The sequence below is a fragment of the Squalius cephalus genome (assembly GCF_949319135.1).
Source record: "Squalius cephalus genome assembly, chromosome: 24".
Lineage (NCBI taxonomy): Eukaryota > Metazoa > Chordata > Actinopteri > Cypriniformes > Leuciscidae > Squalius > Squalius cephalus.
The window spans coordinates 25918668-25932278 of record NC_137145.1 but is presented as its reverse complement, the minus strand read 5'-3'; the positions used below and the strand labels follow the sequence as shown (position 1 = coordinate 25932278).

The window sequence follows — 13611 nt, the reverse complement described above, 5'->3', positions numbered from 1 at the left end:
TAGTGTTGTAGTTTTGTCAACAATAGGTTATGATTGACAGTATCAAACGCTTTCTGCAAGTCCAGGAATATACTTACAAGATACTGTTTTTTGTCCATTGCAGCAAGAATTTCTTCAGTTAAGTGAATTAGTGCAGTGGCAGTTGATCTATTGGAACGAAATCCATATTGATAATCAAAAAGTAAATAATTTTTTTCCAAAAATAAATCTAATTTATAAGTAAACCATTTTTCTATTATTTTAGAAAACTGTGAAAGTATTGAAACGGGTCGATAATTATTAAACTCGTGTTTATCTCCTTTTTTAAAAATAGGTATTATCTTTGCAGTCTTCATCTTTTGAGGAAAAACACCTGAACTGAAAGAAAGATTGAAAATATAAGTTAAAGGTTGAAGTATGCAATCTATTATTTTTTTTTACAATGCTCATATCTATTCCATCACCATCACAAGAAGTTTTAGTTTTGCACTTTCTCACAATAGCTAAGATTTCAGTCCCGATGACTTCATTAAGAAACATTGAATGTAAAATTCTACTACCTACTGTCGCACTACTACCATATGCAACATTACTGGGATTTTCAAGTCTTTTCGCAATATTAGGTCCAACATTGACAAAGAAGGTATTAAACTCATTTGCAATATCTGTTCCATTATCAATAACCATTCCTCTGTGCTCAAAATACTCAGGTAAATCTTTACTCTGAGAATTTGGCTTCATAACCTTATTTAAAATTTTCCAAGTTTCTTTAATATTAGTCTTGTGTTCATATAATTTGTTTTTATAATAGTCTTTTTTTGCCTGTCGCATTATAGTTGTTAACTTATTCTTATATCTTTTATATTTAATTTCATGATTACTAGACTTGTATTTTATAAAATCTCGGTATAGTTTATTTTTATTTTTACAGGCCTTCTGTAACCCTCTGGTTATCCATGGTTTTTTATTAAATTTATTCACTTTACCCATTTTTAAGGGACAATTTTTATTATAAAGGGTTACAAATATATTCAGGAAGACCTCATAAGCATTATTAACATCCTCTACAAAAACTTTACTCCAATCTTGATTAATCAGATCCTTCCTAAATGAGTCTATTTCCTTCTCAGTCCGAACTCGAGTGTATTTAACTTTATCAACATCACTCCTTTTCTTACCAATTTTTAAGCCACCGACAATAAAAACTGGTAAGTGATCACTGCTATCACACAATAGCAGACCACTATGGAAAGTAATGTCAATATTATTGATAAAAATATTATCAATCAATGTTGAAGTTGTCCGTGTCACTCTACTGGGTTGTGATATCACTGGAAACATACCTCTGCTATACATTTCATTTAAAAAATCATGGGTTACTGTTTGGCCTTGTGGGTTCATTAAATTAACATTAACATCACCACATAACCACATAGTCTTATTTAACATTGTACAGTCTAGAAGTTCAGTGAGTTTATCTTTAAATACTTCTACATTTGAGCCTTGTGCTCTGTACACACAAGCTATAATTATTTTTTGCTTTGTTTCCAACTCAATTTCCACCGCCACACATTCTAGAAGACCTTCAATAGCCACAGACATACTTTCAATAACCTTACAAGTGTATGTTTCTTTGACACATAATGCCACACCTCCTCCTCGTTTTCCCGGTCTGTCCACATGATACAAACTATATCCATCAATTCCTAAATCATAACCTTTGACCGCATTTAACCATGTTTCAGAAAAAGCGATTATATCAAACTTGCCTTTTAATGTATTTAAATAATCTATAATTGTATTAAGGTTTGTATAAAGACTTCTACAATTAAAATGGACAAGTGAAAAATTATTATCTAATTTAACATTTGAGTTGAATTCATCTTCACTATAATATTTGCACGGAATTAAATTATGGTTGCGCACATGCCTTTCTGAATCCAAATCTAAATCCAAATCATATATTTTATACTCCCCATTTTCTCTCATTTCTAATGGGATCATTTGTTCAGCCATAAGTCGTGGATCAAATGTTCAAAAATAAATACACAAGAACGAAACTCAATGCGCGACAGTTCCTTTTTTCTTAATGAACCAGCGCCTTTAAAATAAAAACTTGAAGTCAGTACCTTGTGTGCGCATTCCCTTCTTGATTTCATTGTCCCAACCATAATCTTGATCCGTAGACAATACAAACCCCCTGAGTCTTTAGCATGCAGCTCCAGTTGGATGCTTATTTTCCAACAATGTTTTAACAGCGTCTACGAAATCGCACACCGACGTTTTCCTTCTGCGTGGACTGACAGTTTGCCAACCAGCTGCACATAGCGTTGTCTCCAAGTCTGGTTCCTCCGCAGGTAGATCCATTGTGATGCCGAACTCAGGTAGGCCTCGCACAGCAGCCGCTGGGTTTTCAAAGATCTTGGCTTTACCGTCTTCACAGAAAATTTTCAATTTGGCGGGGAATAATATGCGGTGTTTGATCTTCCTCTCGCGCAGCACTTTACGCACACCGTTGTATTTCCCCCTTTCCTTGTAGACAGCAGGAGTAAAATCTTCATCAAAGTAGATCCTGTTACCATTCACTTGTACAATTTTCTTCATCCACGCCGCCTTAAGCACACTCTGTTTTGTGGCAAAACTTTGAAATAACACCATAATTGACCGGGGACGCTCGTGTTGCCCAGGCCGCTTTGGCACGGATATCCTGTGCGCACGCTCAATGCAAAGCTCTATGGCAACACCAAGTTGTTCCCGAATCAGATTCGACACAAAATCAATCATATTATTTCCCTCACTTTTCTCGGGCACTGAGTAAATCCTGATGTTATTCCTTCTTGAGCGGCTTTCCAAATCTTCACATTTTTCTTTAAGTAAAGTCTGTTGCTGTAACATGTGAATCATTACTCGCGTAATGTTCCTCTCATTGTCCTCGCTATCAGACAGCCTATGCTCAGCAGCGTCCATTCTTTTTTTAATATCTCCAAGTTCATTTCGTAGATCACTCACTTCTTTCCTCAGTGCCACAAAGTTCCCCGACGTCTCAGTGCGAAATGCTCTTATTTCGTTAAGTATTTCAGCCATACCAAACGCGGCTGCGTTGCTTTCCTCAGTCCCATTATCTGGGTCAATTTGTTTGGTTTTACTTTTTGGCTTTGTCATTCTCAGATTTTCAAGTCAAAGCCCTTTAGTGAAATGTTCTTCTAGTAAGGACAACACGATTTTTCCCAAAGAAAAACAGTTATAGTCGCAATATTCACTTTCAGTTTGAACAATCATTTACCAGCCATATACTCCGGCGGCCATCTTGCAACGTCATTGCCTATATTCTTAAAGGGGGGGTGAAATGCTATTTCATGCATACTGAGTTTTTTACACTGGTAAAGAGTTGGATTCCCATGCTAAACATGGACAAAGTTTCAAAAACTAAGTTGTCCGTTTGAAGGAGTATTTTTGTTCCAAAAATTGTCCTTCCGGTTTGTCACAAGTTTCGGAAAGTTTTTTTCGAGTATGGCTCTGTCTTACGTAAGATAGGGCGGAATTTCCTTATATGGGTCCTAAGGGCACTTCTCCGGTAAGATCGCGGCCGCGCGCGCACTCGTAGACCAGAGCAAGAGAGTGAAAGCAGTTCGCCATCAAAGCGCCCTGCCCGGCTTTTGGGAAGTCAATGTCACCAAAGAAGTGTGTTTTTGGTTGCCAGGGCAAGACAACCCTGCACAGATTCCCAAAGAACCCAGCGTTAAGGAACCCGTGGATGGAGTTTGTTTTCCTGAGCATAAACGGAGTTGTGTAAAGACTGTTGTTCCCTGCATTTCGACGATGATTGTTTTATAAACAAAGCCCATATCGACGGATTTGCAGATCGTCTAATGCTTAAGGATCGAGCAGTCACAATGATAAAGGTTCGCGGTCGTGTGTTGGAACCGGACGGTGAGTAAAACTGTTTGTTGAACAAATGTCTCTGTGTGTTGTCACTAGCTTGGCGCGTTAGCACAGCTAAGCTTCGCCCACACGGCCCGCCCCCAGCCGCTCGGTTTTTTCCGGAAAGACTCGGTACAGCCTATCTTTCTGTTAAAAATTTAATAAAACAAAAGACTTTTTGAAGATATGAAGGATGCAATATTACTCTATAGGTACTCAAGATTAACAGGAGATTGAGTGAAAATGAACATTTCACCCCCCCTTTAAAGGCTTGCTTATGGAAAGCTGTATTATGTTTTATTACGTGGCTCTCTGGGATAATTTATTGTGATTGGCCAATTGTGGCATTCTGCCCTCAAATGTATAAAGAATAAATACACTTTATAATATGCATGTATGTATAATAACTGTATAATAATTTATTTGGTAAGTAACCGTTTAATAAGCGTGATAATGTATGGTCAGCCAGTCATTATAAACCTTTTCTGGAAGAAACAAAGCCTGATCCTTCCTGACCCTGACCAACCAAGTGGGAATGTTTTGGCTGGTAGAATGTGGACTATATTGTTGCTGTAGGGCGGAAAATCTAAATTTTTCATCTTTTACAACAAATAAGGGTCAAACTTCATGGTATAAGTTTGCCAAACTGTAAAAATAATTTTATATTGTCAGCTTATGCCGATAATGTTATAATCATGATTGGCAGGCAAAGTGACATACAGGTTTTTGTTAAGTTTACTTAAAACTTTTAAAAGTTTATCTTCTGCGAGTGTAAACTGGAGTAAAAGTGAAACATTATTATTAGGTAAATGCACAGGTGGGAAACCAGATCCTCCTGAAGGTTTAGGTTGGGGGAAATTAGGTTTTAAATACTTTGGAGTGTATCTTGGCGATGATTGGGATTGGGAAAAATTGGGAAGGAGTCATTGAAAAAGTTAAAGGTTGCCTGGATAAAAGGAGATGTTTAATTCCAAAGATGTCATACAGAGGGTGTATTTTAATTATAAATACTTAGTTGCTTCTTCATTATGGCACAGGTTTGCATGTATTGATCCTCCCTCAACTGTATGGTTAACTGTACGGAAAATGTAATAGTATATTATATTAGTATATATAGTAAATAGTCAGTTGTGATTTGCTTCCGCAGCACAGAAAACAGCATCTTCTCGACATGTTGAACAACAAGAACCAAACTCAGTCTCAGCTACAATTACAGTGTTTTTTGAAGGTCAGAGTAGACGTCGTTTGCAGAACGCCAATGAAGACCACAGGCTGGCATTATGCAAATTTCCTACAAACCTAAATAGGTTAGAGCAGGAAGACTCGGATAACTGATGACTAGTTTCAGGCAGTTCAAAATCCATTCTTTTTTTGGGAGACAATAACTTTATTTGTTATGCACTTTAGCATAGTATGGGCATTTAAAAAAAGTCTTCTGTAAACAGTTATAAGCCAGGAACCAACCAGCTACGAGGTAAATCACATCAGCAAAAAAGTATTTGGACAAAAATGGTACAATGTCCTTAATTGAAAAGAACTACAATCCCATGAAAATTTGTGAACTAACTGAAAAAAAAAAGAGAAATATAAAGCTATTAATTTAAAGACATTAAATTAAGATTTTATTTACACAGTATATGAGGCCTGTTTTTAATCCATTACTCTATAATTAAAGGGATCGTTACTTCTGGAAGCCGACTGCACACTGTATTTTTAAAAAAAGAAGTAAATAATTATATATATTTTTAATTAATGTTTTGTTTAGTATCTGCACAGCATACATTTTTTTGTCTTTATGTTTAGAATTTCACATCGTATTTTAACCTTCTATGAGAAAATAAACTGAGAAACAAATCTTTCGGATGGCTCTCACAAAATCTCGACATTCATCACAGTCGTTGCAGCTGTACTTTCCGATGAGAACTTGCTTACACCCACGACTAAACAAACATCTCCCTTCCTGGATGTGCTTCTCTTTCTCAGTCAAGTCTTCACTTTGAATTCAGCTTTTTGAAAAAACATTCTCTTCCTTTTCATTTCATTTTCAAGATCACCCAGAATTTGTGCATATGATTAGCTAGCTATTAGTCAGGGCTTGTTAGCTGTTGTGTTCTTCATGTTCTTCATGAAACATATTCACAATAAGCTATTACTGTTATCTTGTAGTCTCTCTGCAGTCTTTATAAAAGTCTCACAGCAGAGCATTATCAGATCTTTGTTTCTTTTCCCTCAGGTCCTTCTCTCCTGTGTCCTAGACAAAATCTCTTTCATGAGTGACTTTAAACTGAGGTTGATTTGTATAAACTAACCGCCATAAAATTCGGGTGATAACACTACAGAGCAATTCTCTGTAAATGAGGCAAACCTCTGGCTATCTGATAACACACTCAAGTGTTATAGAGTCAGACATGTTGGCCTGACTCAGACTCCAGTAGAGAGAAAAAAAAGAGAGAAACTACTTCTCTAAGATTTCAAACCCAAATTTAATTCCATATCCTCCCCTTATATCCTTTAAGGATCATCTCAACTCGCAGTTCTTGGAAAATCTGTGCATTTTGTTGATGTTTTACAAAACTATGTTTAAGAATGTTCTGACCTCATCGTCCATCCAAACATGCAGTACTTTTCGCTCTCGGCCATTTTCTGATCACATGATCTGTTGAGGCAAGGTCACATGACTTTGTTTGCGATTTATTCAGTAAAAGTGTTTCCACCATCGTTTATGTGCTTGTCTTCTTGTCGGATAAAAAACAGTATCCACCTCAATAGAGCACATGTTTTTTGTGCAGATGTTTTAGAATTTATGCGAATCTCTGCGTTTCCATCCAGCGTTTTTTTTAATCCCAAAATGTGCATAAAAATGCACATGGATGGTGTTATGGTGGTACTGTGTCTTTTGCATTGTCTTCAGCTGAATCATTACCTAGCAAAAAGCAAATGCTATACTATCTACATTAATGAAGCACACATACTGATAGGGATCCGATAAACCAGTCATCCGCAGCCGAATGCAAGAGAGCATGACAATGTTTATTGTGTTTCGTCTGCACTCAGAGATGCAACTTCATTTCTAATGGAGAAAAAAAGAGCCACAGTTCCCAGATTTCAGAAACTTCCATTTTTATTACAGATATTTTGCTCTAATTTCCCAGGAAGTGGTGATTTTGAACACATGGGATGGAAACGGTGCTACTGATTGACATTTGTCTGCGGCAAGAGACACAATCTTATTGTCTTATACTCTTATTCTGAGTCAAGCAGTTATGAGAAATGTGTTGTACTACCCAGAGATACAAAGATGCAAATGTTATGGCATCAGCAGAAGCTTCATTTATGCAAGATTCAAGCACACTCAAATTCAGAAAACCACTTCAAACAAGCACATGAACCAAAGTCTTGACGTTAAATGGACTCGAGTGGACAAATGGTCCACATTGAAATGAACCTATAAGACAACTTTTTTGAGATAGCAATGCATTGATATGTAAACATGTAGGAAAACATATTGAACGCTGGCATTTCATTTATTAATTTGCTGTACTTAAACTTTTCGAGATGATATAAAGAGTTTTTTTTTTTTTACCTTGAAATGTTGAAGTTGTAGAACAAGTTCATCGAGTTGTCTTCTTTTGTCCTCTATCTCGGCTTGTCTTTTCCGTTTTTCCTGAAAATATAATAGAAATATTGTGTTAAACTACTGAGAGTAATGTCATTTAAAAGATTTTAAATCAGAAATAATTAATTTTGTGTGACAATAAGACTGAATAAATTTAACAAGAGTTTCAATCCATTTGAATGCATTAAAGTCCCCCTGTAGCCTTAAACCTCATCTTTGATCACCAAAATGACATATTTAAAAAAAATTTCCATGAAAAAAAATTGTTCATGCCTTAAAATATCTTGAATGTAACTCGACACCATTGCCTCATTTAGTTCACGGTTTCTTTTAGAAATAAAGATGTTTGAGCTTTGTTTGTGATATTTGCTAAGGCAAGCATAGTTTTTAGCTATTCACAGCTAAATACTTCAGCAGCTGTTTCACTGTGAATGGCAAATGATTAAAACAGGAAGTCATTTCCCTATAGTGAGTTGCAAAGGGACCAAAATAATTGTTAAGGTTGTTTAACATGGCAAGCACCATGAAAGTTTGGTTGAAAACATGACTTATCACATCATAACCTGAACTCCACACGTTTTCTACATTCCTCTCTGCAGGTTATCTACTTCTTATTCACTTTACATGAGCGTAGAGGAAAACCGAGCCACATATTTAGGTTATTCAGGTTCTTGAGCGAGTTCAAATATCTTGGCTGGCTTCGACACCATTTCACGAGCACATTCCAGCGCAGAGCACTGCTGCAGGAAGTATGCGCTCTCCACAGAGGGAAAACTGATATGTTATCCAGATGTGAACAAATGTGCCTCTAAAAACGGACCCTTACATATCCGTCAGTGAATGATGCCACTGGATTTTACACGAAAGCTACTGGAAATGGCTTACAAGGATTTTCATGTCCTCTTTTAAAACCTGAGTCTGCTAACTGAAACATAATCCCTGATTTTGACATGCTGAGAAGGAAAAAATAAGGGGAAAGTCCTGATTACCTTCTACTGCAGAGTAATTGAATGAATTATGTGAAAGATTGCTAAAGTTTGCACTTATGTGACTTGCATTTACCTTTCTGCAAAATAACCCATCAAATGGGTGATTTAATTTGTAGTGGTTGGTATTCATGTACATATTGTGCACACACTATGACTTGAACTAATCATAAGCTTCAAATCTTATATAAAAACAATTTTTTTAGAACAACATATGTAATGTTAATATATTTTTTATAATGTCTGTGTATATATGCTTTGTAGGCAGTGTTGGGTGTAATGCATTACTACGTAATTAATTACTATAATTTAATTACTTTTCTCATTAAAAAGTAAGGGATTACTCTTAATTTTTCTGTAATTGAATTACAGTTACTTCTAATGCAATTGCATTTAATACTGTAAACTATAGAACAATTTTATATAAAACAATAGTGGATATAACATCAAAATGTACACTCTAAAAACTGCTGGGTTAAAAAATAACCCAACCTTAACCACACCGCTGGGTCACTATTGGACAGAACACGCGCTGGGTTGGTTTGACCCAAGTGCTGGGTTTTACCATTTAACCCATATTTCTGGGTCATTCATTTGACCCAACCAGTGGGTGAAATTAACCCTCTTGCTGGGTTAAATCTTACTCATGTGCTGGGTTATTTCTTGTCTCATTGCCTTAATAAAATTAGAAACAAATATTTTTTATATTATGAATTAAATAATTATTATCTCTGTAATACAATAAACCAGAGAGGCCACTGTATGATTTCAATCTCATTTTTTATTTTATTTTATTTTATACATTTAATACTTTTCTTTATCAAATACAAATGTTAATCAATGTCAAAGGTCTGACAAAAAGGCCAACCTCATTTCATCCCTGAGGCACAGAATGTGCAGCAATTCACCAGTCATCTCATTTTGTAAATATTCAACCATGTTGGTCCTCACCTGTTGATTACACAAGTCAAGTCATCTTTATTTATATAGCGCTTTTTACAATACAGATTGTATCAAAGCAGCTTCACAGTGATACTGTAACATGAATATAATACAACAAAGTTTGTTTCTAGAAGAAAATTGCGTCATCGTCCACCTTAAGGCAAATCAATAATATTGTTGAATATTAAATGTCCCCAACTAAGCAAGGCAACAGTGGCAAAGAACCAAAATTCCATCAGTGACAGAACGGAGAAAGAAAAACCTTGGGAAGAAGGCTCAGTCGTTCAGTTCTCCTCTGGCCAGCGAGTGAACAGTGTATGATTATGATCCAGGCAGCATTACAGATCAGAGGTCAGATAGAATAAGAAAATTCAGAATATTTATCCAGTTCCATCTGGTTGGAAGTCGGAGTCATCACACCGGTATGGAGACGAGTTTGTTGAGGATCAGTCGTGTCGCTGAGGCCTTCACAGGGCTGATGAGGCTGGCCCTTCAGGGATGCGTCATGGATGGGTCCAGGCGCAGGTCCACCTTCTGATCTGGATACGGCCTGGATCCGGCTGACTTCAGTAAACTTTAGAATGAACAGAAAGACATACATTAGCATAGATGCCATTCTTCTTATTAAATAATGAGTACATCAGGTGTTATAGGAAAGTGTCCCCGGTTCCGGCTGACCTATGCAGCCTAATAATCATTTAACTGATTTGATTAATAGAAATGTATAATGTTCTATATGAATGCCAGCCAGGTAAAAGATATGCGTTTTAGTTTAGATTTAAACTGACAGAGTGTGTCTGCTTCCCGGACAATCACTTAGAGAGTGTTGCAATAAAACTGACATTAAGCTTTTTTTTTGTGGAAGTATCAATTTATTATTGAATATGCAATTATTATTCCAAACATTACCAAATGACCAAATGTGAAAACTGAATTATAGTAATAGTAATAAAAGAGTAATTTGGACAAATATTTTTTAACATTAAGGCATTAAAATAAAACATTATTTTATTAAAAGTAAAATATTACTGTAATGTTGATAGTGTCTTTAACATTAAAACTCACAAACCCACAAAGCTGCTCGTTAATCTCCTGACTGGCAGCGCTGATGATCGCCTTTAGATGTTAACTTAACGTTACACACAATAAAATGAAAGATGACATGCATGGTGGTAGGGTAGGCTATCATGTAAGTTTACATTTTTTAAGTTTTAAATATTGAAGATCATTCGTTCAACTAAACGGGTATACTTTTCTTCTCAAAACTGGCGCCTGTCCATTTATTTCTCATTTCCTCAGTCGATGTTTATAAAGATTGCAAGTCATACATTTACTAAAAAAAGGGCTAGCCTATATCAAGCTCTTGAAAGCCTTTTTTTTTGGCAGAAACGATGGTTCGAGACATTACAGAAGACACACGCAGACTGTGCTGGAACTTACCTCAGTCACTTCTTCAGACGAGTATTTCTAAAACTATGCCAGCAGACTTTTCACTCACAACTCACTAGCTAGCCTAACGTACCTTAGAGACTCATTTCCCGCTGATTTTACGTGCGAGCCCTGTGAGGGAAACTGCGCGTATGGATTTCATACAAAACACTTTTCTTACTTTTAAATACGCAACGTCCACAATGAATAGGCCTACGATAATTACATGATGAATTTAGAATTTACATTTTCAAAAAGGCTGCTGATATAGGCTAGCTGGTTTAATTTAAACTAAGGATATAACGATGCAGCCTTTTGTAAAAAAAATTTAACCGGCTAGCTGTGGCTAATTAATGTTTCACAGAATAAATACGTTACCCCTCACACTTCCATATCAAAGACTGTAGCCTATGTTGAACAGTGAAATTAGCTTGCTGCTACCACCACAACTTATTAAAAATATAGGTAAACATTCATATTAACTTACCATAAAACACTGCCTGCTCCGAGTGGCGTGCTCCTCGAGTCAGAAGTGAAGAATCCAGAAAGTTCCGCAAGAATGAAAAAAGTAACCAGTTGCTGGGTCAAAATAACCCAACCAGCGGTTTATTTGTGAATGACCCCCTTACAACTCATTTGACCCAGCATGAGCAACCCAATAATGTGTTTACAGTACCCCAAACAACCCAACTTTTTGACCCAGCACAATCAACCCAACAATTTGTTTACAGAAACAACCCAGCATTTTTTTGAGTGTAACGTGTAATGTTAACATTTCTGTTTTTAATGTAACTTTCTCCCTATAAATACTTTGGTCAGTTAAAGAATAATTTATACAGTTTTATATTATTTATTTGAAAGAATTAAAAGCGCTGTTTCATGTTTATCCTTGTATTGTTCAACTGGTAATCTGGTAATAGTAATCTAATCACACTGTTGAAGATGAAATTAGTAGCTAGTAATGGTTGCACTTTATTTTACAGTCCAGTTCCCCATGTACATACTATGTACTTATTACAGTAATTATAACTCTGTAATAACTAGGTATTAACTCTGACCTTATCCTTAACCCATGTGGTTACCTTATTACCCAGTACTTTCTCAGGTAAATACATTATAAGTTCATGTAAGTAGAGTACCCTGCCCAACACTGTTTGCAGGATAGAGGGTTTGATTTCCAGGTAACACACAACTGAAAAAAATGATCAAATCAACACTCTTCAAAGTGTTGGCTAAATGAATACATTTAATGTGTAAATGTAGATACAAAACAGTGACAATAAACGACAAAACAGTTGGAAAATGCCAAGCTAATTTCTTGTTGATATTTCTATGACATTTTAAATATTGTGGTTGCGTCCTTTATAAACGCAGATGATTATCTAATGTGCATCACAACAACTTAAACTCAGAATCTATGCAAGCAATTCCTCATGTGAGCGCAGGGCTGTAATTACACCGGCAGTGGGTTTGTCACCGGTTACATGCCCTACAGACTGGCACGACCCTCCACGTCCCTCTCATCTGGAGAGAATACTGAAGCCAGATCTATTTCACACCAAGAATGCTGACACATACCACAGCTCAGAGTAACATACAGAAATAGGCCAGCAGCAAGAGACGCTCCTCGGACACGTAATCTGTGACCCAATCATCCTGAAATATCACTCATGTGGAGGCTAATTTCCAGACAGACCGTAGCATCTCTAAAGAATTCGGTATGTGAGTTGAGTATGAAAACAGGTAATAAAAATGCTCAGTTGTGACGTTGAGCCTGTTGGGCTGGTGAGACCCAAACAATGAAGATTTGTTTCCCAGCTCAAATGGAAAACATCTGCATGGCATTACTGAAGCCACCCCCTCCATCCTGACGGATGGCATCAAGCCTCAAAGACCAAACACTCCGGGGCCTTTCTTGAGTTGATTAGCTTTTCTTTTGCTACAGACAAAATATAAGAGATTCCCAGAGACCCAAAGCTTAACAAAAATAACTGGAAATCACTATAGCTGAGTCCAAGTTCAGAGGGTGAAAATCTTGGCCATGTTCTCAAACACAGGCCACATTCCCATTTGATAAATATAGCCCCCTCCTTGATTGTGTGCAACAAACTAGAGTTCAGTGACTGCGCCAGTGACTGGCATGACTAATACAGTGTTTTTAATCATTTTTGCTGATCCCTGTAAACAGGGATAATTTTGACAACGTGCTAGTGAGTTTGAGTTATGGTTTATTCAAAAGTTATCAGAATTTTTGGAAATTTCATTATAACTTTGACCTTAAGGTGGCGCTGCCCCGAAATTTTTTGAGTACTGTCAGGGCATGCTGCTGAAGACACATTCCGAGTTTTGTAATGATACACCAATGCTTTCGTAAAATATAGCATTTTTCAACAAAATTCAAGATGGCCAATGCCTAAAATGGCCGATATGGGAAAATTGGGTATTGCATGACTCAGCATGCTGCACCGAATCTGGGCAAAGTGTTCAGAAGTTATAAGCAAAATAGCCATTTTTCATATCTCCTGACCACTTGGTGGCACTTTGCCGAAACTGTGCAGACAGACTAACAGACCAAGTTTGGTCAGAATATGCAAAAGCGTTGCAGAGATAAAGCCTCACATTCATTTTGACGGGCATTTCATTGAATTCGTTCACGAGTTATTCGAGAACTGTATGACGAATCGACTTGAATTCCATGACTTTTTATCAGTAAGGTCTTAAGATGATCTGGTTCAAATT

The 13611-nt window shown here is 36.6% G+C and overlaps 1 protein-coding gene across 4 annotated transcripts in view; it reads right to left on the bottom strand.

Annotated features, from left to right (window-relative positions):
* Nucleotides 1-13611, bottom strand: part of palm2akap2 (PALM2 and AKAP2 fusion) — a 117861-nt gene that overhangs the window by 69582 nt on the left and 34668 nt on the right. For all 4 annotated transcript variants that reach the window (XM_079862132.1, XM_079862133.1, XM_079862134.1 and 1 more), the window contains exon 4: nucleotides 7484-7564. In XM_079862132.1, the coding sequence (XP_079718258.1) occupies nucleotides 7484-7564 (81 nt within the window). The remainder of the gene's footprint in view (nucleotides 1-7483; nucleotides 7565-13611) is intronic.